Raw genomic sequence first — 25,219 nt, 5'->3', positions numbered from 1 at the left:
AGAAGCTCTGCACACACACACACACACACACACACACACACACACGCACACACACACACACACACACACACATAGTTTGTTCTACTTATATAGAAAAAGTGTGTGTTGAACGTGCGTGCCTCAGACCCGGCGTGCACGTTTCCTGGCATGGCTACATCTGCCTGGCTCAAAGTCGACGTGCACATTCCTCTCAGCCGTTCTCGCAGACAGTTTGACACGCAGAACAGAGTTCGCTTTGAAAAATGTATGAGATGCAAACATTTTTGCCTCACAATCTCCCTCTATAATGACCAGTTTATGTGCAGAAAAAGTTTTTGTGTGCATCATTAATGCATGGCGTCCTCAGACAGTCACCACGTCCCTGCAGCACCCCGCACGCCTCTGAGCACGCTCAGTGACTTCCTGCTGTTGCACATATTGAGTTTAGCACAGTTTCATTTTTTTCCTCTTTGACTTTTACAAATTAAAAAACGGCTTTTGATCTTTTTGTAGATTCGGTTCTGTTCTGTCGTTTCTTTGCAGAATTAAAGTTGTGACGCTGTTTTCCAAAGTTCTAGATCTGTGGAAGTCTCTGAGAAGCAGCAGACTGCTGGAGGAGACTTTAGCTGTTGTCATGTTTGTTGTTTCATGCAGCAAAGACTTTGAAACTGAGCAGGTCTAAAGCCGCAGCACGAAACATATAAACTCCTACAAAAGTTGCCTCATCCCTGAGTTTAACTAAGCCTGTCAGCATCTGAGGCTGTGATGCTAACCATCCAGTCTAGGCGATATCTGTCTTTATGATCATGAACATAGAGCACCTTCACCAGGGCTGCGCTTTCAGGAGGGTCTTTGGAGTTGATCAAATGAAAAGCTACTCAAAAATGAACAGATAATGAATTTTGCCCTGATGGCACACTTACCTGTGTCTAAAATCTTTATTTCTACCACAGCAGGCAAAGGAAGCAGGAAGAAAGAGGAGAAAAGGAAGACACAGAAGATGAAACATGTCAGGACAAAACATTTCTCATTTCTCACATTCAGGGCCCCATTTGATCTGTATGGACAAATAAAGTCATTTCTGGATCTGCTGTTGTGATAAAGACCTCTGACATTGGAGGTGAAATCTGTGGAGTGACTAAAGAGTGACAGACTCTGTTTGCTCTCAGACTGTGCTGAGGAAACGTAGTCTGGAAAAATGTGAGAGCGCAGGAGCAGCACTGACACCGCCCACCAGGAAACATGTCCTCCTGAGCTCATCCATCCTGTTCTAATGCAGCCCTCCAACTTCACTCTGAAGTCTCGATCAGGCTGTTTCCCTTGAGGACCACAGAGTACTGAGACTGCAAAGTTTGAGGACATGAAGCCAGAAATCCCTTTTCAGCAGCAGGTCATACAAACCCCTGCATTATAATTTTGAAGAAAAACAAAAACTGATGTTAAGCTGTGACAGAGGAGTCTGGACCAGATTTTTGCTGAACATTCAGACTTCTAATCTGGATATTATCTCACAAAACAACTCCAAACACTGCAGCGACCTCCGTCGCTGTTTCAATGTTCATGGAAGATGAGGGTCTAACGCACATTTAATCAACATCTGCCACACTGAAGTCAGCCAGCAGGCAGCAGATTCAGAGTCACCACAGACTGAAGCCAACATGGTACGAAGGCGCAAATCATCCCAATTACACGCCAGAGGCAGGATGTCTTTCACCACTCTGGAGATGGATCGGGGAAAGATTTCAAATTTATATGAGGAGGCGAGACGAGTGTCAGCCTGCTCTTCCATTTCCCGTCTCCATCTCAGCAAAAATAAAGAAGCGGGATTCTTTTTCTGCTCAGAATGTACTTCCAGTTCAGGTCAGAGTCCACACAGCTAAAAACAGCAAAACTGTCACATTAAAGGTGCCAACAGTTTCAATGCCCACGGCTCCAACTTTGGCAGCCAAAGCCTGAATTGGCTCCAGGCTAACTTTATTTGGTGGCGTGCTGTTATGGAGGACTCCAGACAGAAAACAGTCATGTTGTTTGGGTCTTCCATCATTAAAGCACTAAGGCCTCACTGAGGGATCTCCCGACTTGGCTGTCCATTGCACACTTAAATGCCTGGATCACAGACATCTGTGCTTTGGGGCTAATCACCAGAACAGGTAAACCATCAGCACCATAAAGCTGCCCTCCTATAGAGGCAGGATGAGAGTACCATGTCTTTCTTCCTTTTTTTTCTGGTTGGAGAAAACAGTACAAATGTAAGATGTGATTTTTTGTTTTATACTCAATATCAAGTTGTTCAAAACTTTGTCTTACCTGAAAACAAAATGTTCTTACCGGAGCTCCATGATGCTGGTCACGTTTCCAGAGGGGTAGATGCGGCGGATGAAGTTGAAGTCGCCGACATAGAGGCTTCCATCAATGCCCCAGGCCAGAGCCACGGGGGCCAGGAGCTTGTTCCCCTGAGCCTGTCCGTTACAGCTGGGGCAAGAGATGCTCCTGCGCCGTCCGTTCCCCATCACGGTGGAAATCACGGCGGGCTGCAGGGAGATGAACTGGTTCTCCCCACTGCCTTTGTAGAGGATGCCTGAGAGAGCAAACATCCACACATGACTGCTGTTCACAGGCAGCCACCAAACCGTGAGGTGAGCCTGGAGTCTGTCGGTGCAGACAGAGCTCTGCCCCCACATCATTTTTCCAAATGTAAAGCTGGGAGTACATTGTTCTCGAGCATCAGATAAACGAAGCAGACATGAGCTGGGATCGGGGGTGTCTGTGTTATCCTCACTAACACAGATGTAGGTACGATGTTTAAACAGAGAGGACCCGGCAGCTGGAGCCCAAGCGGAGCCGTGGCTCGACATCCTGAAGCCTCCACCAAGCTGAAGGATTCTTTTTGTCACACTGCTAACCTGACAGTGAGCACGTCTCCCTGAGACATGAGAGGTGGTTGACATAAACGCAGACGTGTGGAAGCCTCCTAAATAAAGGTCCATGCAGTTAAGAAGATCCAGGGAATGTTGTGAGTCACAACAGATTAATATTTGAACAGGGAGCAGATATAACTGGCTTTCTTAAGGGGCATGGATATAGTGGGACTCTCTTCAAAGGGTGCAAAAGCACATCAAAGGAAAGAAGTGCATTCTGGGAGCACTCAATTATTCACACGCAGCAACTTGTGTGAATTACCCTGCCTCTGTCCTAATTAGTGGGTGTATGACACCACTGACTGGCCACATAATGCCGCTGCAGTGCTGGCTAAACCAAGCATGCGGCTGTCCCCGAACCTGATTAGTTCCTTTCATTGATTTAACTGATCCAAGGGCGAATTCAAATGAAGCTGCAGGCTGTGGAGCTCCTTGTCAGGACAGTCGGACCAATCTCTGTTTAGTATCGGACAGCATGGCACAGCAGCCTCTAACAAAGACAAATTGGCCAGCGGCGACGCTATGTGTGCGACGCCTGGAAATGTGTGACCTTGGGACTCTAATTGAGCTGCCATCTGAGCGAGCGGCTCGCCGAAGAAACAAACAGCCAGATTGAAATGTTCAGCCAGGTGACAAGGGGACGCCGCTGCCACAAAGAGGATCCCTGAGAAGATGAGGGATTCAAAGCGATGAGAAGCAGGAAGAAGAGCGTTTGTCAATCTGACATGCAGATGTTCAAAAAACCCAACCGTTCCTTTCCATGGCTGCATCCATCACAGTTCATGGAGATCAGTGATGTGCATCTCTGTCTTTGTCATGTCTGTGTGACACACTTGAACATAGTGCACGTTCACATGCACAGTTCATGTAGAGTGCTGCTGCTCACCTCCAAACAGAAGCAGGTTTTGTTTTCTCTCTTTGGGTTTGAACTTGCTTATCTGGGCTTCTCTGTTGTTTGATGTATGTTACCCTCCTGTTTATCCGATTCGATTTTCTGTTTTTCTTTCTTTTCAGTTTAATCAGTGACTGATTAATCAGTTTAATCAGTGACAGGATTGCGGATTTCAGCACTCTCCAAACTCACTGTTTGATTAAAATCCAACTTTGATCATCTTTTGATCTATTTTCAAAGCCTTCCCAGTGGGTTTTTTGATATGATTATGCAAAACTTTTAGGCAAAATCAAAAAAACCTGTGTCGTTTTTTTAAGAATGTAGTAGAACGGCAGGAGTTTATCAGAAATTCCTCTCTGAGTTGTCGGCTGGATCATTGGTGCGGAGTAAGCCCGCCCCTGCTTCCCGACATCCATCTATTTACACTCTCTACAGCAGGGGTGTCAAATGCAAATTCACAGTGGGCCAAAATTAATCAGTGAAGTAAAGTTTCGGGCCAAACTCAATATTTATTGAAAAATTAACTGATGTGTAATGTTTAACCTTTTCACATGGAAACAAACTTTAAAAAGAGAGAATCTGGAACAACCAAAGCTTTATATTACAAACACTTGAGAACTTAAATTTGAATTAAAAGACACATCAGTGGTTTTCTTTTTTTTTATATTTAAGTATTTCTCTGTTTCTCCTCCGTATCCTTTCAAGTTCCTTTTTAAAGTAAATCTTTTTCAAAGCCAACAACAAAAGAACCAAAAATTATGTCATTCCAAAATAATCTAACATTTCAACTATTAACAGACAAGGCCTTGCAGTAGAAAAAGTGCACAAGAAACAGAAATATTCAAGCTCAGTTTGCTACACTCTGATTTACCCTGCACATTGGTCTAAGCCAGAAACCGGGCATCTTTTCTTAAATGCAAGTTCATCAATGTCTGGGGTCAGCTGATCTGAGGAAAACCTCGTATTTTAGCAGAAATGTCTTGAAAGTTCCTGTTGTCCATCTTTCGTTTGGCCATTTTTGTGGAAGGTCAAATGAATGTGTCCAGTGTGACTGGAGCATGGCTGTCAGTGACTGTCAACAGAAAAAAGGAGTGCTCGCCACTTTTGACTGCCTGCCAATGTACTAGCAAAGCATTGTGGGATTTGTAGTATTAGTGGTACAGTATATACCACGGGCCAGCTCTAATGCACATTTGATAGGATCTCGCGGGCCAATTATAATTACACCGCGGGCCTGAGTTTGACACATGTGCTCTGCTGCACCCCTACTGCCCCTCCCCGCCTCAGCCCAACATTACTGGTGCAACAACAATGGCTAGCAATGTTGGAGCTATCCAGCCATACAGTTTAGATCCAGATTCCAGCTCAGATGAAGAACACAAAGTCGTTCATGGATCTGTTTGTCTGACAGTGGATGCATCAGAATGGAGCAGAGCAGGATTGTAGCACCTACATCACAGCTACAAGCTTTTTACACCTGCATTTTTTCATCTGCTCCTGATTCACCATCATTTGAATAAGGAAATACTAAGAAATGTTATTTTACTCTTAATTTTCTTTATATATGTCCTTCATCAGGAGAAAATGGCACAAGGACGAAGAGGTAAAAACAGCAGTTTGGTTGTAGTGGGTCTTCAAATGTGCTTTTAGACACAGACTCAGGTCTTTCTGTGATGATGGAATGAAATCATTATCAGTCAGGAGTCATTCCTGCCATCAGTCTGTCTTGTTCCCTTTGACTTCCTCACACTCTTGTGTCCTCTGCCGGTTTGGAGTGATTGAGCGGATTAAGGCCCCCCCTCAAGGACACTTGGGCTAGAGACATTAGCGCCGATGATTGTTTGAGGGATAGCACAGCTGGAGAGCCGCTCTGATGGGAAATCTGGCTTCATCCAGTGCTTCAGGCTGTTTGGATGTGTTTGCAGTGTGTGTGTGTGTGTGTGTGTGTGTGTGTGGGGGGGGGGGGTGTCACAGTATCACCACAACAGTTTTGACTAACTCCACAAATACGCATTAGTAAAGACATGTTATTAAAACAGTCACGACTCCATGAAGCTGCTCTGCTGCCCATCAGGCTCGAGCGCGGTGCAGTCTGCACAGGCTGCCCGGGATACAACCCACAACCCGCGGCTCACCTGAATGTCATGCAGCATTCAGCCCGGAGGGCATCAGACTACACAGGGCGCTTTATCAAACAGAAACACGAGGACAGATCCTCCACAAGGAGGAAGTCTGAAGGCCACTACCCGGACAGAGAACAACATGGAAATCAAACACAGATGAAGTATCACAGGACTTTCTGAGTGAGGGACAAAATGTCATCTTCACAAATCCTGCCAGCTGCTTGCTCATAGAGATGATAATACCACAGTCCGCTGCCAAAGCTGAGCGGATTTCCTCCTCGGAGACATTGCAAAAGGCAATAATTTGTTTGATAAAAGGCTAAATTGAGTCGTGTAGTGAGGAATGAGAAAAGAAATTTTTCATGTCGACATCGCAGCTTCTCAGACGATTAATAGTGCAAACGCAAGGCCGGGCTTCTGTATGTGATACTAAATTGGAGCCCTTGAGCAATGTCACCTTGGTGACACATGGCGAGCGCCACGATTGGTGGGGGACAAATGGGAGTCTGTCTTAATTGCACCCTTTCTGTCTTTGTTCCCTCTTTTCTTGGAGACCACCCGGGGTCCTGCTGATCCTGATTAAGGCTAAAAGCAGACAGGAGACCCTGGTGGCTTAAAATGCAGCGAGTGCATGAGTCGCACTTGGAGATAGGGGCTCACTGAACACTGTCTATTAAGTATCAGCTGTGTTACCCTAGATAGACACGAGCTGCAGACTGAGGGGAAGGCATATCCACTTGTAACGAAGAAACGGGGGGCAGGAGGACACGACTGCGGCACAGACATCGCCAATTTACCTTATCTGGTCTGACAGGCTCAGGAGACGAGGCAGAGGGGGGGTGAGGGCCCCTGCTCAGGTCTACAAACGACCTGAGAAAAGCTCCTCAGATGTTCAGAGTGGAGCGAAAAGCAAGCCGGACTCACAACAAGGAGCGATAGCAAATGTTTGGAGATAAACTGCTGTGCAGCTGCTGAGGACCCCCTCCAGCTAACATGTCGGCTGAGCACATTAGTCAAGCTTTTACAACTTTAAAGAATCAATACTGGAGCAGCTGTGAAGGCAAACGGCGACACTCGGATTCATATCGAGCTGCAAGCGGTGACCAAAACCAACAGAAATCTCAAGTCAAAAAGTGACTGAATGTCAGTCAGACGGGAAAAATGCAAGTGAGCCACAGATAAGTATTAATGTGCAAAAACAGAGATGCCAACCGATGGACGTCTGCAACACGTTCAAAGTCCTATTTAGCATCAGAAAGAGGCTTTATTGGCTGATATCACAATTCAACCTCTCCACTGAGGGGCTTACGGGGCGCGGCATCAAGCTTCTGTCAGTTAATGAGACTGAAAAACACTGACTGCCTTCCTTCCTTTTAGATTCAGCAAAACTTTGCAGTGTTTTTCTCAATAGGGGAAGATTTAGTTGTGTAGGAACAAAGAGCACGAGAAAAAAGCACCTTGGGGAGGCAACAGCATTTACAAAAAGCTCCACACCATCTGCTTCCTGTTTTATTTCTGTCATCACGGCTTCCACGATCAACAACAATCCCTAGAAATGACGTTTAATGCACACTGACATTTGGTTTTTCCATGACTTCAGGCACACCACGGCTCAGTCGAGTAAAGGATGCAGCAGACATTAACATATCACACGTGTTGCACCTATGTGTCGATACTCCAGCTGTGATGGTGCTTTGGAGAGGGCTGCGCCTCTCTTTGAGACGGGCGGGGATCAAACACCTGCAGCAGCAAAGCTGCAGGCACACTCCACTGTTGTTTTGCTCACTTCAGAAAGTTGAGCTTCTGATTGGCGTGGCACATTAGAACAAGCTGTGGCGTCTGTTCTCTGTGATGCTGCATGAGAATTCAAACCAGGAGACGAATCAAAGCCTCTAACACCTCTCCACAAGCATAACTAATAAAAGACAAGCCGGTTTGGTTTTTGCCCAGGATGAAGAGCGGAGCCTCAGCAGTGGCGGCTGCGCATGCATGCAGGATTTTATTAAAGGACTTTATTTGAGAACTCGGTCCGATCACACAGAGGAGCAGAAAGGATCTGCTAACACAAAAATCTTCAGCTTTAGGAAACAAAAGTATATTTAGTTCCAGACATTTGTGTGAGGAGGACCCCCCGGGAGCCCCCACTGCTGTCTGTTAAACCACTGCAAGCATGAAAAACACGCGCAAACTTGGTTAGCAAGAGGAAACTTTGTTAACACTGCAGTTAAGCGAGTTTATCTGCAGGGCAGCACACAAGGCGGTTTAAAGTAGCAAAGCATCAGATTCAGTCCTGACTCCCACATCCACCATGAGCAGACACACAGAGGGGTGGCAGCCGCTGAAGGCTACGGCGAGGAGGAGATTCGGTCAGGAAACCTCCTCCTCACAGGTGAAGACCTCACCGAGTGGAGGTGTGCGGCTGCAAAGCGCAGCCGAAACGCAAACTTCACGCCCTCCATGATTGATGGTGTTTTGTTGAGGCTATTAATACTAATACCTGCGCCCTCCCACCTGCTGAGCAGCATGGGGCTTTGTTCAGAGCACCACAAAAACGAGCAAATTGATAAGTAAAAATAATAAATGTGCTCTGCATCGCTCAGTGTGTACATTTAATTTACATCAAAAAACACTTTCCTAAGATTGATGAAAGTTCATTCTGGGTATTTTTCAGAACATTTCCTTCCAAAAGGAATTTATTATTTTTTTACCGACTGCTGCTTCAGACAGATAAGAAGTTAACATTTATTTTCCGCCGAGGTGCAAAACAACCTTTAAACTGCGACATTTATCTGGAAAATCCTCTGTCGGAACATTTGTTTTCTGCTGCTGCTGTTTCTGTGTTTCAGACTCTGTACTGCTCAATCACAGCAACAACCCCCACTCCCCTTTCTCTGAAAGGCGTCCGTTGACCCCCGTGAGATGTAGAAGTCCAGCAGGAAGCAGGTTAAGCCCTCAGGTGTGTCTGCAGGCTCTCTGAAGGTCATTCATCTGGGCTTCAGTGACGGACGGACAAGCAGGGGACACGCCTCAGCCCCCGAGCACACTGACATTTAGGAGGAGGAGAGTTCTCCTCACCTGCTGTTGTTAGCCACCTATTCCTCCGCCTATTGTTCAGTCCGATCACAGTCAACAGTGTGCAAAAATGGCTGATATGTTACAGTTTTTCTCAAACACTAAACTCTATTGTCCTGAACCCACGGATTGAATCAATCCTTCCTAAAAACCATCAGCACTTCTCACCTGCTTAGACACAACACATTTTCATTGTGATGCACCTGTCCTGCATAAAGATGAGCACAGGTGACAAAAGTCAAACACAAAGAAAGCACAGCTGTCACCACCTATAAAAAACAACTCAAAACTGATCACACTAGTGACCAATGATGTGAGCGAGCGTATACAGTAAGTCAGATCAGAGAGCACTGCTTTGTGAGGTCCTACAAAGGATAGAAATCTGAGAGGAAGAGTTCATGTGACAGGTGGTCAGCACCTCCATGTATAATTTGTACTGTATTCATACAAGTGTAAATGAACAAGATTTCTGTTTTTTTTTGTACGAGTTTTCTGCAACACGTATTTTAGCCCACAGTCAACAATACCCTTATATTTCTCCAGCGTCATGTCCTGAGCATTGTGTTTTCTAGTTTTCAACGTAGCGTTTAGTTCAACGTTGCTTTTAATTTTGACTGACTCGGGGCTTGATTTCACAACAAAGTTCAGCTTTGGGCACAGATTGAACTGTCTGGAGGGGAAAGTTTGGTTTTGCGCGAAGAGTTTGAAGTTTTGTAACTGTAGCTTGAAAATCGGGTTTTGTGTTCACAGTTTAGAGAAAAGGAGAGTAGTTTTCAAGAAAAGTGTCTTAACAATCTAGAAAAAAAGTAATGCTTGAAGGTGAAAAGACTGACTTTAGAAAACAAATAAATAAAAAGTTTAGTTCAAACCATTCCTCTGATTCTGTTCTTGTTCTTTATCGAAATGAAACTTCACATGTGGAGGATCCTTCACTCTAGCTCAGCTCTTTTTATCTGTTTTTGATTCCATGTTTGAGATCCTCAGTAATTTTATTCTCTCCTTTTTTACACACATATATTCAGTAAAAAAGGAAAACCATGTTAAATATTTCAAAAATATTTTTAAAGGCAAGTAATTGTTCTACTTTGGAAGCAGAAATCTTGACCCTGCTGCATGAAAACAAGCCAGCAGTCATCCCTAATTTGGATTTTGTCCTTCACTGCTTCAATGCTCCATCCTTACAAATACATAATCTCATGCAGAGATCTGTAAAAACAAGATTAAAGGCAAAAGAACAAAATTAAAAAATAAAAGCCTCACAGGAAACGCTGATGGTCATCTAAGTTCAAAAGTAAGTACATTTATGAAACACAGGAGGTTCAACACATAGAACAAAAATATTAAAGAAGTAAAATGTTACACTACTGTTACAGTAAAAAACAATCCAGAGTTTAAAATGGAACATAGAAAACTATTGTCTTTTTGCTCCACGTCAAAGTCCAAAGCTTAGAGGTGAATTTCCAACTCCTGCTGCTCTGCAGAAGCTATGTTCCAGAAAACAATGCAGGTCTTGGGATTTCGGTTAAACGTGGCAGAATCATTCTGAAAAGACCAGTGGGAACCCTTTGAAAAACAAAACAAAAGATGATGTGGAACTCTAGATGAACCTGCAGATTGTCAGACCTCAAGAACAAACGGAAGCCTCAACGTGCGTCTTCGTTCTAACTCCTGGAAGAATGAAAGGAGAAGAACTTGAGGATCTGCAGGTTCTTGATGATTTGAGAAGATCTGCTAGATTATAACCAAAGATGATTGAAAAAATGGTAAATAGATAATAACTGGATCTATGCATTTCTGTAGGAATATGAATACAGCTGCAGATGTAGCATTATTTTGAAGATTCTCCTGAACTTCCTCCTCTCTCCTCCTCTTTTATAACTGCTTTGCCATGAAATGTTTACCATCTATTCAGACTAACATCAGAATACATGTCGGTCTGTTTCGTTGGTTGGGGAACTAAATGATCAGAAATCAACACAGTTCATTTAAAGTGCCCCAAAATAAACTCGCTGGGGTTTTTAAGGATCAATGTCTCCACTTCAGTTCTTCTGGTTCATGTTTAGCTGTTCCAACTGTTCTCATCTGGTTTTAATCCTCTCAGCTGCTCTTCTTGTGTTAAATGGCTTTGGCTGTAGGTTTTTCTGTTCTTTAACACCATAACTGACAGGAGAACAGAGGAGACCAGTTAACTTCACACACTCTGCTGTCAGACAAAAACCAACCACACAGCCTGACTTCCCTCCCGATTGTTGAAGGAAGTCCAGCACCGGCTTTAAGAGCCACTTTATTACCTGTAGTCGCCCATAAGCTAAAGATTATTTCAACATAGATCTGAACGGATGTTTCTGTTCAACACACCAAACTTCAGACCCACATTCACCTCTGGCTCTGCGTTTTGTGACGCCAAACCCGACGATTTAGGACCAAGCATCACAAATGTTTTCTTGTTTCCAGATGAGGTATGAAAGAGGGCCGTTTGTCTCACACATAGCTTTAATGGTCCATGCTTCCTGACGGTGGGGGCTCTAGTAACACAAACCGGGAGCTCTAACAAGCACAACTCTTTGTTCTGGTCTCATGGAAAAAGAGACATGTGAGAAATGACATTATAAACTCCAGCAGGTAAAGAGGAAAAAAGGTCACATCTTTTCTGTTTGAGGACACAAATAATCCATCAGATTATTGACCACAGTCAAATAAAAGATATTTTCTGAGATATTTTATGTGTTTTTAAGCTTCGACACCCCTGCAACACTTCCCATCCTGATGATTCACTCAGTAACCCTTAGAATTGGCCCCTATAACCCCCCCCCCCATACACACACACAGATCACAGAGCTGTGTGTGTGTATGGGGCGACTCTTACCGTTCTGGACGTCCAGTATGTGGTGTTTGTCCAGCGTCCAGCCCCCCATGTTGGAGGCATCCAGCTCGTATCCCTGCAGCACAGCTGTCCTCTTCTCCCACAGCACCACATCCAGGCAGGACTCATACTCGTATCCCACTGACACTGATGGGGGGGGGACAGCATGCATCAGGTTTTTTTACCCACACATAAATGAAGCATTCAGGCGGGATGTTTTTTGTTTCCGCCGATGCCGCCGGCTCGTTGAAGATCCTCCCCAGCTGGGATGAATTTGGAGGAGCAGCAGGGTTTCTGTCTCACCTGTGCTGCTTTTCCTTCATGCTTTTCTCTTTTAACATGTGAAGATGCATAAGACGTCTATCTTAAACATCAGAGGACTCGGAACAGGAATGTTCTTACAGCACATGTATGTTCTTAATGTGAAGGCCACAGCATACTCTAAACCAGTATCCTTACTGAACATAATGACATAATTACTGTTCAGGCTTCAGATGACGCTTAAAGTGCAATTAAAAACAAATCTGTAAAGAATAGATACAATTTAACATGTTCCATGTTGGAGGGTTGCTTATTTTTATTGCATCAAAGGGAATCATTTCTATTTGTGCTGAAATATCAAACATACAAAAAGAAAATGTCAGCAGAAAACAACAGCTGCAAAGCTGCAGCTCTAGGGCATTTCACACCACCGCTATACATCTTTATTACTCATGCCAGTCCCCTGTGAAATGATCTCAACTTTAGGAATAAGTCAGATTAGCTTGGGTTCAAAGCCTGGCGGTGTCTGACAGTTGACCTGTGCTAGCACATGATGATCACAGCAGGACTCACCCACAGCCTCTGCCAGGCCAAAGACCTTCTGATTGTAGGCGTCTGTCTTATCCCAGATGAAGGTGTAGGAGAGGTCGGGGAAGGCTGGAAACGACTTCTGAAACTGACGGCCCATGACGGCCACCATCAGATGGACCTTCATCAGGCCAAACGGGAGCCGGTCCTGGGTCAGAAGCACCTTCAGGATGGGCTTGTAGCCAGCCGCCCTGGAGCTCAGGTAGACCAGGTTCAGGTCACTGCCTGGTATGGCCACTTGCTCATGAAGCACCTATGATTTTAATTAGCAGTCAGACCTGTGCCAAAGCTCAGCGTGGAGTGCAGGCTGTGGAGAAACGCAGCTAAAAACAGCAACGGGAGTTCCCGCATAACCTGGAAAAGGAGGTTGCTACAAACAGCCTCAGCCCAGAGCTGCCTCTGGGTCCAAGGTAACACCTGAGCACGAAAAACAAACACTCTCTTAGAGTCTTTCCAGAGGCCTGAGTGTGACTTAACTGAAGGCAGCTCAATGGAAAGGATAGGATGCAGCCACATTTTGGTGAAACAATTGCAGACCGAGTACAGAAAGAGCCCCTACAGCCTCCGCAGCCTTTCAGTCAGAAGATTTTTGTCTTATTATTTGTTAGAAAGCTTCAGTTTAGCAGAAGCTTCAATCGGAAGAAAAATAACTCAGACCAAAGTATTTAAATAAGCTTTCTGATCAAAATCTTTTAAAAACAACAATAATTCAAATGTCCCCTATAAAAAGCTGAAGTTTGGACTGCAGGTCCAAATAGGTGCCCCTGGGTCACCTGTACCTCACCTGAGTCTCCGGGACGATGGGGCTGTCCTCTGGCGACGTCTTGTACAGAGTGGAGAGGGGCGTGGCCACAATAAGTGGGTTGGGCCTGACCAGACCAGTCAGATAACAGCTGGGGATGTCGTTCTCCTCGCGCTTCATCACCACCGTGTCCATCACGTGGAAAATGTTCCAGGCCAGCCACACCGTGCGGTGCGAGGCGGGAAACGGAGCCCGCTCGTACGTCAGCGTCAGAGATGCTCCGCCGTTCACCAGGAGGTCAAACCTTCACAGCAAACACACGACTCACATCAACAGGAGAAATGAAGGAAGCCGTTTCCACAGAGGAGGATTAAACAGACAGACTGAAAACACAAAAAAAGCATGGAAATGAAAATTGAATGCTCTTCTTTAAAAATATCATCAAAACTTTAAAAATGTCTGTTTTTATGAATGTGAAGTGTGAGGTTTCTACAGCTTTCCCTCTCATATTCAGATGAATTTTAATGCTGCAGGTGTTCACCCAAGTAAATAAGGAAAAATTACATCACTTATAATTATTTTAAAAGCATCACAAGCAAATCAAGTTAGGTTACTGTGCTTGTAATAGTGGTTAATGGAATAAATGTAAAATTCTATATCTATATCTTCTATGTAGATTGAGCTAATCGAGCTGTTTTAAGAAGTTTGATTTTTCCTCAAATCTTTCTTCTCAGGAAAGGCCATTTGGACATTTACTGCAAGGAAAGCAGCAGAATGTTTTAAGGGAGAAAATGATTAATTTGGTGAATTGTTTACAAGTCACCCCTGAGCAGTGTGACTGCTGTGTCTGAGGGAAACTAGAGGGTGAGAAGATGGTAAATGGCGTACACTTCTATAGCGCTTTTCTACCTACAAGGCCCAAAGCGCTTTACAGTCACACACTGGTGGCTGCTCTGCTGCCGAACACTGGTGCCAGCCTCCCACCAGAGGCAGGGTGGGCTTCAGCGTCTTGCCCAAGGACACTTTGACACATGGGCGTGCAAGGCGGGGATCAAACCTGCAATCTTACGATCACGAGTCGACCGCCCCACCGCTGCACCACGGCCGCCCAAAAGACAAACGTCGTTCTCTTAAAATGTGTTTTTATTATTTCTTTTATTTTTGTGTTTTTATTTGAAAGCACTTTTGTACAAAAATATGTCAAATTGAGGCCTTTTCGCAACTTACATTGCAAATGTAAAAAATTAACAACAAGTCATCAGACCACAGTTAGAGCAAAACCGCTTAAATATGTAAAGGTTTTTTTTTCCATGTGCAGCACCGAAGCTTTGTGGATTTCATCTATTCAGCCTCCGTATATCATTATCGCCCTCGGAATCTAATGTATGACTTTTGTTCGGCCAGGCATGGCACCAGCAGACACCGTCTCTGGCTGAGTTTGGTTTGGAGGGGCGAGTCTGGGGGGCCCCTCTGGTGAGCTGGTCTTCATTAGTACAACATTACTCAAGCAGAAGTTATCGGTTTGGAAATGAAGGCTAAGTCTTTGAGGCTTACCCTCTGGGCAAAGTGACAGCGTGCATTCTCAAAATGAAAGCACACTCCCACTGATTTGAATGCCCGTGCACGCTCTTCTGCATAGAATAACACACAAGAGCCGGTGCGGAGAGCCAAGCTGTGCAGCTGACCTGAAACAGCTTCCTCCTCCAGCTCCCTTCACTTTTGGGCAGTGGGGAGCTCACAGCTGCAAGAGGCCAGGCTTTGATGATGGCCCCCCCTGCACCCTGCCACCCTCTTCTTAACGCACTGAGCGGATCTGTTGGCTAACCAAGTGTGATTATCCCCCACCATTTCTCACGCTTCTTGTCAGAAGAGTTACAGGGCAGGATATCTGAAGAAATCGGCTAATCCTCCACTGTACTGGACCCCAGGACTAAGATTCAGAACAACAGCTGCACAATTCAGGCAGCCTTTCATTCCACACATAAAGATGGGGCGGTGAATTCTAGCGTGTGTCTGCAAAGTAAACCTGAGGTGAAGCTCGTCTGTTGGACATGTGACAAGCCTTTATCTGCTCTTCCATTACTAACCACTTATCGCTGGCAGAAGCAGCGGAAGGTCAGACCGTAATCCCGTGTTTTCCTAATCTCCACGCAGATTGATTCTGCCCTCATGCATTTTAAACAACAGCGTCTCTCTGACATTTGCATGAAGTGTCATTCCAGGGAACGGCTCCTTGGTTTGTCTGCAGTCTTGGGGACATGTCTTCACTGCGGGACAGCTTTTTATCTGAAGAAGAAGCAGTCTCATGTGCACGTGTGTGCACCCTTACATGCCGTCCTGCCGGGTGATGGTGTAGCCGTACTGCGGATAGTGCAGGAAAGACACGTTGACTCCAATCAGAGGCGTCCCATCTCCTGTCAGGACCTGACCGCGGATGACGGAGGCGAGGCTGCGAGGAGAGACAGACAGAGCTGAGTGAACATCAGCATGGTCAATGCCGCCAGCGCCCATTAAGAACACAAACATGTCAGGGGGTGTTGCTCGCAGAAACGCCCTCTCTGTGTCTCTGCAGTGCTTTAAAATATAAAACTCAGGGGAGCAGGTTTCAGTTACCTCCCAAAACAAGTGTTACAGCACACAGGGGGATACAGAAATACCTTATTTATGAACATTTTTAATCAGATTAAAGAGTGCAGCATTCTGTGACACATTTGGGTCACAAATTAAATATTGTTTAAATATACAAACAAAACTATTGGACATGTTTTGATCTTTTCCTGTCAGAGAACTGGTGTCACAGCAGAGAATCTGTGCGTTTGACCTTAAAGTCCCACTTCGATCATCTTTTGATCTATTGTAAAAAGTGTTCTTTTAATTACAATTAGGCTGTTTTTAGCAAAAATCCAAAAACCTGTGTCATTTTCTAGGACATAGTTTCTGTACAGCACCAGTAGATCCTTTGAAATTCATCTCTGAGTTTTGGGCGGGACTGTTGGCACAAATCAACAGTCCCCCCTTCTCCTCCCTTTTGTGGAGCCTGTGGCCTGCCCAGCATCACTTCTGTGTCACAAATATAATCTCTTTCCAACATCATTTTTTTATCTGCTCCTGATTCAAAACAATTGGAATAAAGGAATACTCAGCAGTTTTATTCTTAATTTTCTCCATATATGTCCTCCATCATCAGGCAAGTGGCACAACAACATGTTGAAGACAGAGTGGGTCTTCAAGGGCGGCTTCTTTGAGCTTCTGTGACCTCTTCATTCCCTGCTCTCAGTTCCCCTCTGATTGAAGGGAACTGTGGTGAGGCCAGCGCTGGAGTTGGTCTGGAGGACAGTTCAGTGGACTCTGGCACTGTAGGAAACCGCGGTGATCTCTCGAATGGGGCAACAATTCATGCTCCATTCATGCTAAATGACCAGCTTGATATCTCATTGAAAAGCCATCAACTTTTTAAAAACCCACCAGCCCTTCGTCTTATTAGTATCACAAGATAGCACAGACACTCTCCAAGGAAATGGACTATCATGAAAAGTGTTTTCATTTCCATAATTCCATGAAAAAACGAAATTCACAGAATATAGACAGGATGAAAAAATTACTGTGGTGAAATCTCCATTTCATTTTCAGTTTTTACAAAAACATAAGGACAGAAATTCTGATCACATCAAATCAAACCCCCCGCAAAAAAAGTATTTTCAAAATGATATGTGCATCTTCAATGCTTCAATAGAAGGGGTCAGGTCCTGCTGGAAGATAAAATCTGCATCTCCATCCAGATCCTCACCAGAAGGAATCATAAGGTGTTCTAGAACAATCTGCTAGAAGAAAGCCGAGTTTAGCAACACTATTGCTGGACATTGCAGCCCAAATCCTGACTGACTGACAGGAGATTCCTCTCTGGACCTCCAGCAGCTTGAGTTCTGCTCCTCACAAGTCCTCCTCCAACCCTCTGACCTTGATTCCAAAAAGAAAGCCCCTCTTTGCTTTCATCAGAAAACAGGACCTCGGACAATTGGGCAACAGTCCAGTTCTTCTTCTACTTGGCGGCCTTCTCCGTTGGCCCAGGCCCAGAAGTATTTTGACCTGAGGAACCCGACAGTTGTAGCCCGTCTGAATCTGGTGGTTTTTGGAGCTGTTCCTCCACCTCATTCCACTCTTTCTGCATGTCTGCAGCTTCTTGAATCGTGTCCTTTTGATAATCCGCTGAAGCTCACGGTTTTCTCTTTAGCGGCTGCATCTTCTCCTGCCACATGTTGTCCTTCCATTAGACTTTTGGTTGATCTGCTTGGACTCAGAGCTCCGTGAACAGCCAGCCTCCTTAGCTAGGAACTTTTGGGGGTTACACAGACTATGGAGGGATCAAAAATGTTCTTCTTGCTAGTTGTCAGGTCTGAGGTCTTCCCCATATTGAACCAAACTGAGACAATGTAATGACATGTGGGGAACCTGTGTAGGTGATTGAGTTCAGTAGATGATTAGTTGGTCAAACTCAGTTTAAAACATTCATACCCTGCAAAATTTGTGCAGATGTTCCACTGTTTTCCAATTTGTTTTCATGGTTTCATAAATTCAGTGGGCCCTGAATCTATATTCTATAAAAGTTTATTTTTTTTAATGATATAATGGAAAATTAACAGACTTTTCCAGGTTATGCGCATGTTTTCTATTTTCTTCTATGTGGTGAGAAACCGTGCGGTGGTCCAGATTTTTTTGTACAATGTGAGTTCAGCATGGGTCGGTACATTTGGTGGGTGTGTCATTACAGTGTGAGGACGGCTCAGTCTGATTAGTAAAACGCTGTCCTGCTGAAGAGTCACACAGAGACCCGCAGCTCCATTTTGAGTGAAGTCAGCGCCGTCACCATTGAGAGCAGCAGCCGTCATTGAGGCATTAAATGAGATAATGAGTGACCTAGTTAGAAACGGTATTGTCATCAAGTCTCTGCTGAGTTATTAGTTTTGTGTTTGAAGGAGGATTTTATTGTTCTGAAAAGTATTTTTGTGCTTCCACTAAAGTGGCTTTTGTCTGCGTCACACTTGAGTGTTGTGCCCACCAGCTTGATAAATATCTCATACTTGTGGTGAAAGATAATCTATCAGCCAGAACAGTTCTGGAGTGTGCTCTTCAGCTCTTTTACTGATGTGAAAGGCTGAGCAGTGCCGCAGCTGATGTGTCAAGAGGCACTTTATAGCAATTCACAACAACAAAGTGCAATGCTTGAAGCAATTTGTCATGAAATACAAAATGTTCGGCTGTATAAAAAGTCAGAATATAAAGGTTTCTGTTTGGTAAAGGAACTATTTTCCCCTTGAAGAAAGCAGCAATAGAGATTTCTGAGCAGGGCTTTTTCCAGCAGGTTTCTGGCAGACGCTCACGCCCGCCGGCAGCCTTCTATAACCCACCTCACATGTTGGCCAAACAGCGGAAGCTACTTGAGCAGATAGAGGGGGTTAAATGCTTCACTTCAGGAAACCTCTGAGGTAGTTAGTTTGGTATATGGGAGAGCATTACTCATTCAAGCTCCGCACTCCGATTTTCCCGGCTGGTAAATGGATTTGCTCTCAGTCAAAAAGCTTCCCCCTGCTTCACCTGACAGGGCAGCATCTTTCTTTGACCTTTTAAATCACAGATGCAGGAGATTCGTACATGATTAACATTCCCTGGATTCCCGGGCCATTGTTCGTCAGGGCCTACAGAAACAACAGCTCGTCCTGTTCCTAAATTCTTAGGCGTGACACGGTTTGTGAAGACGAGTAACTCTCCATCAACACCACCTCATTGCGCTCTCCTCTCTGAATGTGTCACAGGTGGGTGGAGCTGCTCCGCTCAGTCTCCAGATCATTACAGGTGGAGCAGGGCTGATCCACAGCCGCCCTCCTGCTGCTCCGTCCCCGGCATAGCATTTATTCACTGGCTGACAGAACAAGGCTACTTAGGAGCTGGTCCATCCTTCCATGTCTCCATTCATCTTTCTAGAAGAGGATAGAAGAAGTGAACCTTCAAACAAAGGCTCCTGTGCTCCACCTGCTGAAACTCCTTCATGCATTTTGCCCACACGAGCTGGAGGAGTAGGAATGTTTAGGGGAGGAATTTGTTGGAGACAGCACCGGGGGGGGGGAGATGCTCTCCACGGCAGAGCAGCTTTTCTGTAAATGTATGCTCAGAAGTTTCCCCCCCTTTAAAGATTGACCTCTGTCTGCTTCCAACCTCTTCTGCATTTCCCTCTTTCAGACTCTGCTGCAGCGCTGCCTTTAGGTCAATAATTCACTTTTGATCTGAAAAACTGTGGTGTATCTAGACTTTTGTTGTTATTTGATTTTTCAAACAGAATCCATCTATTCATTTAACCTGCTGTATCCCTTTTGGGGTCAGGCGGTTTCCATAGCCGGTCCCGGTTACTGTTGGGTAAAGGGCCGGGTACACCCTGGACAGGTCACCAATCTGTTGTAGGCCACACAATCACTCCCAAAAACGCCCACACACCTAGCGATGCTTTACAGTAATCAATGAACCTATGAATGATGTTTTGAGCTGTGGGAGGAAGCCGGAGAGCCTGGTGAAACCATGGAGAACACGGAGAACATGCAAACTCCACACAGAAGGGACCCAGCTGAGATTTGAACTAGCAGGACAGCGCTGACCGCTGTAACACCGTGCAACCCTCATACAGAATCAATCTTGATTTTTTTTTATCTATTCCTTTTGTTTTCTAGGTCAATTATCTACTAATGTGGAATCTTGCTTTGGTTTAATTTTTGTCAAAATATAAAGTTTCTTTTTTTTAATTTTGTTTTGGAAAACCGCAAAACTCCCCAGATGCATTTGTGATAAAAAAAATATCTCTTTTAGTTTTGTTCTATATGAGAAAAATTAAAACTTTAACATGTCAAACCATCTCTTTAGATAAAAAGGTAAATGTTTTTTTTGCAGGGGGGCCAAAACCAAATTCAGACAGAGAGTAGAGACAGTGTGGCTGAGGAGTAGAGCAAACCCATCTGGGAGGAATTACTTCATTCTATATTTCTAGTAAAGCGCTGTATTTACATTGAGATTACTTTAAACTGTTGGAAGAAAAATTCCCAAACCCTTGTGCACACATCCATCCTAAAAAGATTTTGCACAAATGCATCAGTGATCATCCCAGCGGCTGCGTCTCCACCACACGTTTCTGCTTCTGCCTGAAACCTCAACCATTATTCTGAGCCGAACAGAAGCCGGCGTGCTCACAAACAGAAGGCACAATGAAGAAAGACGGAGGGCTGAAGCTGATGTGAAGTCAGGACATTTTACTCAATCAGCTGTCCAAAAAGACCGGGAAGTAAGTTTTCCAAACTCCTGGCAGCAGCGTGATTTTCCTGAGGGATACACAAAGAAAAATGTATCCCAAACCTAATTTATTCATTAGCACAAAAACAAGAAAAGCTGACAGGAATGTGATTCATTTTTAACTAATTTGTTGAGGCAGCAGCACAGAAAAATACACAGTTGATCCCAAAAGAAGGACAAAAGTTCACAGCAGTGATGTGATGGAGCCAGATTGAAGGGCTTGAAAAGAGACATTATTTTGAAAAATAGCAGAAAAACAAGACTCTTAACGCAGAAAAACAGAAGCAAAAAAGCAGAATTTAAACTCAAAGTGAAAGTCAAGCTGAACATCACACAATAGGAACCATATGAAGGCTTCTAATCCATTTTTCATGCAGGGGTAACTCACACATGAACTACCCTGTTTGAAGCCGGCGAGGCTTCGCTGCTGAAATCAAAGACGTTTCTGCTTAAATGTTCTGCATTTAAAGAACTTTGAATGGCAGGCTTGTACATTCATATATGTGCAACGTGCTAATGTGTGTGTGCTTGTGTGGTTCCTAAGTGTTGCCCTATTGTTTGTCTGCCTCTGAGCAGAAGCCTCCTCCTGCTTGTCATTGTAAAATAAACAGAGAATAGGCAGATAAAGGAGTGGTCATGGCAGCCAAAGTGTTGTAAACAAACGTGTCACCTTGACTCCAAACACAAAAAGATGTCAGACACTTGGACGCTCTGGCGTCAGCTGCACAAACGCAGGTGCAGCGCTGTCAGCCGCTAATGAGACGGTAAACAGGCAGCGTGAGTCAAATCATGAAGGAGCTGTCAGTGATGCATGCAGCCATTCACCTGCTGTTGAAGGGGTTATCCCCAGGAATCACATGACTGCCGCTGGGACCAATCAGAAAGCGGACGCGCTCAGAGAAGCTCCTGGACGTGGGCTGCAGGGCTGCGCTCTGGCCTTGGCCCGCCACTGTGGCGGGGTCAGTGGAGCCACGACAGTAGGTCTGACCCTGGCAGGCGATTTGAAAGCAGCAGTCCGGGTCCATGCAATCAGTGAGTCCATCTGGACGATAGATGGGGGGGGGTCATAACAGGGAGGAAAAGAATCTCAATGGTCACTTTACAAACTGACTTGAAGGACTTTAAAGCCACGGAAACTGCAATCTGATCGGTTTAAAAATAGCCACATCAACATGTAATCTAATGCCTTTGTCACATGCATCTGTACGGAGGGTGGGGGGTGAGGTAGACCCATACAGGTGCTGCGGGTTTTGGGTTGTCTGGGCTTGGGGAGGGTCCTACAGAGGAGCGGCTGCATCTTAAGGGGAATGCAGGTGTGTCTTGCAGTTCCCCTGAGGCTCATCCGGCCACCTCAAGTCATAAATGTGGAACATACCATTGTCCTATGTGTAGTAAGTGTATTGTGAAATATTTGTGAGGATAATGTAAGTGCCATGCACTTATGGCGTACAGGTGATGCGCAGACGAGGCACACCTACCCTTTGAACAGCACTAACTGCTTGTGGGGGATTAAAATTTTGTACGATGCGCCTGCAGCCCTATATACCCCTGTATACGTGTTCTCTACAACCTGTACAACACTTTTGTCACCACGTGGTCTATGACTTTGATATCTGGGTGCCCCATGCAGGTTTGCCCATTTTTCGCCTGCCGTTTCCACATGTGAAGGAAGTTGTGACTAAGGCATAAATCCCTGTCTGAGAAGCGTCTGCATTCTCTGTGCAGATGTTTTAAGCAGCAGTGTCTGCTGGACGTCCACACTTCTCTCCTTCATACCTCCCTCGTTATCCTTGCCGTCAGAACAGAGAGTTTCGGTCGCAACGTCGCAACCGAGCCCCCGCCATCCTGACTGGCAGATGCAGTGCCAGACGTTCTGGTCCAAGACGCACCTCCCATTGTTGTTGCACAAACCGGGACATCCGTCTGTCAACACATCACGCACGGGTCAGAAACGCACCAGGAAACGAGAGACAAGGAGGTGGGGGGCGGGAGCACAGGGGGCAGGGAGGGACAAAAATGACTGCAGTGAGTAGACATAGAGTACAATACACCTCTGACAGGACTGGGGATGGGGGGTTGTGAGGGGTTACAGTTGTTTCACATGAGTTTGGACTCAGGAGGCCAATAAACCGGTCACACTGATTCAGAGGAGTCACAAGTTTGTCTATTTCCAGCTCCAAAAGTGCCCCGCATTCGCACACGCACGCACACATGCACGTGCATGAGTATGTGCGTGTGCATACACATGCACGTGTGTATGCATAAACACATGTGCATACACACGTGCATGTGCATTAATTAAAGCAGCAACTTTCCATTACAAGTGTTAAAAATACGCATGTGAAATAACAGCAACATCAAAGGGAAGAGTAGCTAAGAATATATATATGGGGAGGGAGGGGGGGTGGGGGGGGTGGGGTTGAGAGGCTCCACATTTACAGAAACAGCGCATTTGCTGCCAGATCACATTCCTGCTAATGGAGGGTGAAGACAGGGAGCTGAAAGACGACTAAACCACACCAGTTCTGGGCGTTTAATCTGGCAGACACAGGGAGATACAACAGTGTGGTGTGTGGGGGGGTGAGGGTGGGGGTGGGGGTGGGGGGTCAGGATCAGGATCACAGCAGAAACATTATGGTCGACTTGGACATAAAACAAGTGTGTATACGCCGTGCCAGGAGAGACAGAGGGCAGGGAGGGATTGCTCAGGACAATCTCCCTTTGAGAGAGGAGGGGGGGAGTAGTGGTTCCATTTACCTTTATATCCTATCTTGACTGCTCCTATTACACATCCGAGGAAAGGAAAACATTTGGAAAAGAAAATTACTCATCTCTGCGGTGGCAGTGTGCTGAGACTGGCAAACACATCCATTTAGAGTAAATTTGCAAAAAGCGCCACCCGGCACACGGCTGCCCCAAAGATGTGCCTGACATGTAAACGTCTGCAGGGCCGACCCGCTAGCGCTGCTCTGCCATTCAGACGCGTGTGAACGTCAGCCACAGCATTACGATGCTCACACCCAAGAAACCGGCGCTCAAACATCCAGTTCACTTTCTCACAAAATAAACGAAACAGAAACGTCTAGAAAGAGAGCACAAACCGTCATGCAAAGAAGGAAGGGTTTGTCTTTACCTGAAACTCTGGAATCCAGAGCTACACATGGGGGAGACAGACAGGCATGAGGACATGAAAACAGAGAGGAGAGTGAACAGATGCAGCAGTTAGACAGAGGAATGCAGTCAGGAAGAGACAAGAAAAAGAGACAGTTGTGTTTGAAAGTTCATCTCCAGTGAGGAGCAATTAATCAGCATTACAGATCCTCTACATCACTGTGGGTGAAGTTCTGTTTCTGTCTACAAAAGCTACATGAATCCATGGAGTAAGTTGAGCTGGGTAAAATATTCATGGTTAGCTGTCTCCATCTGCTTCTCTTCTCCAAAACCATGGAGGAAGAGGCAGCGATGAACCCTGATGGCGTCCAGAACCAGATTTCCTCCTCTCTTTAAAGCAGCCGCGCTCTGACATCAAGCAGACGCTCTTTCCGACAGCAGCAGGCCAGCGAGCAGAGCCCTGTCAGAAACCCCCCAGGGAAGTTCAGAGCGGAGAGACCCGAACAATGCCACGCCTCCCAAAAAAAAAAAAAAGGATCTGGATGCTTGTGACCAAAGGGTGAGCAAAACTTGGACTCTGACTATGTAACGGGATTAAACTCAGCTTTGTTCAAGGACCCCCCCCCCTGAACAAAAGGAAGGCAGCACCTATTCATGGCCCCCGAATGAAAGAATGGAGCTGCTGCTCCTACAGGAGGCTTAAGCTGGAGAAAGGAAGGGGAAAATGGCCCGGCGGCCCTGGGGAGGGAGAGATGAATGAGATCAGGAATGTGACCCCTCCATCAACTCCTCTCTACAAACTTTGCCCCTACCAGAGGGAGGAGGGGGGTAAATACATAAGGCTGCAGAGGACACTCAGGTGTGTGTGTGTGGGGGGGGGGGGGGGGGGGGGTCTGCATCAAATGAGCCACCGTGTCGATGAAGACTGCACTGAGGGGCAGCAGGAAGTGGAATCTCAGAACTCATTATCCTCATTCAAGCCAGGTGAAGCACCTCTATTCCAGAGGAGGGGCACTCCAAGGAAGCAGGCCGGGGCGTTTGGGCCCCCTCAACCCCCCTTGACCCACTGACAGAGGAGCATCACTTCAGGGAGGGGGGGTGGAACTTCCCCAGCTTTATGAAAGTGAATGGGTTCAGGGCTCCTTCAGCATCATTTCAGCTGTGAGGAAAGCTGGAAAACAAGATTCTTCTGCTACGTTTACACCGGCCTCAAAACGCCTGACCACTTCCATTGACAAGTCTGTGTAAATGCACATGTATATGCGCGTTTCAGGCTTCCACATTCAAACTCCTCCCGTTCACATGCAAATCTCTACGTCAGTTTTTAGCCTCTGCGTAAAA

The 25,219-nt window shown here is 45.6% G+C and overlaps 1 protein-coding gene across 6 annotated transcripts in view; it reads right to left on the bottom strand.

Moving 5' to 3' along the window:
* Window positions 1–25,219, bottom strand: part of LOC101160146 (teneurin-3) — a 175,029-nt gene that overhangs the window by 20,702 nt on the left and 129,108 nt on the right. For 2 of the 6 annotated variants that reach the window (XM_023959511.1, XM_023959510.1), the window contains exons 13-22: window positions 23,901–23,921; window positions 23,525–23,548; window positions 22,544–22,690; window positions 21,593–21,809; window positions 15,768–15,887; window positions 13,481–13,742; window positions 12,682–12,949; window positions 11,851–11,994; window positions 2,308–2,557; window positions 903–923 (exon numbers count right to left, since the gene is read on the bottom strand). In XM_023959511.1, coding sequence (XP_023815279.1) covers window positions 903–923; window positions 2,308–2,557; window positions 11,851–11,994; window positions 12,682–12,949; window positions 13,481–13,742; window positions 15,768–15,887; window positions 21,593–21,809; window positions 22,544–22,690; window positions 23,525–23,548; window positions 23,901–23,921 — 1,474 coding nt within the window. The remainder of the gene's footprint in view (window positions 1–902; window positions 924–2,307; window positions 2,558–11,850; window positions 11,995–12,681; window positions 12,950–13,480; window positions 13,743–15,767; window positions 15,888–21,592; window positions 21,810–22,543; window positions 22,691–23,524; window positions 23,549–23,900; window positions 23,922–25,219) is intronic. The other 4 variants (XM_023959512.1, XM_023959513.1, XM_020701757.2 and 1 more) reach the window with 4 other exon arrangements.

This window comes from Oryzias latipes, chromosome 10 (assembly GCF_002234675.1).
Source record: "Oryzias latipes chromosome 10, ASM223467v1".
NCBI classification, from domain to species: domain Eukaryota; kingdom Metazoa; phylum Chordata; class Actinopteri; order Beloniformes; family Adrianichthyidae; genus Oryzias; species Oryzias latipes.
Note: the sequence above shows the minus strand (reverse complement) of the source record. Positions and strands in the feature narration are given on the sequence as shown.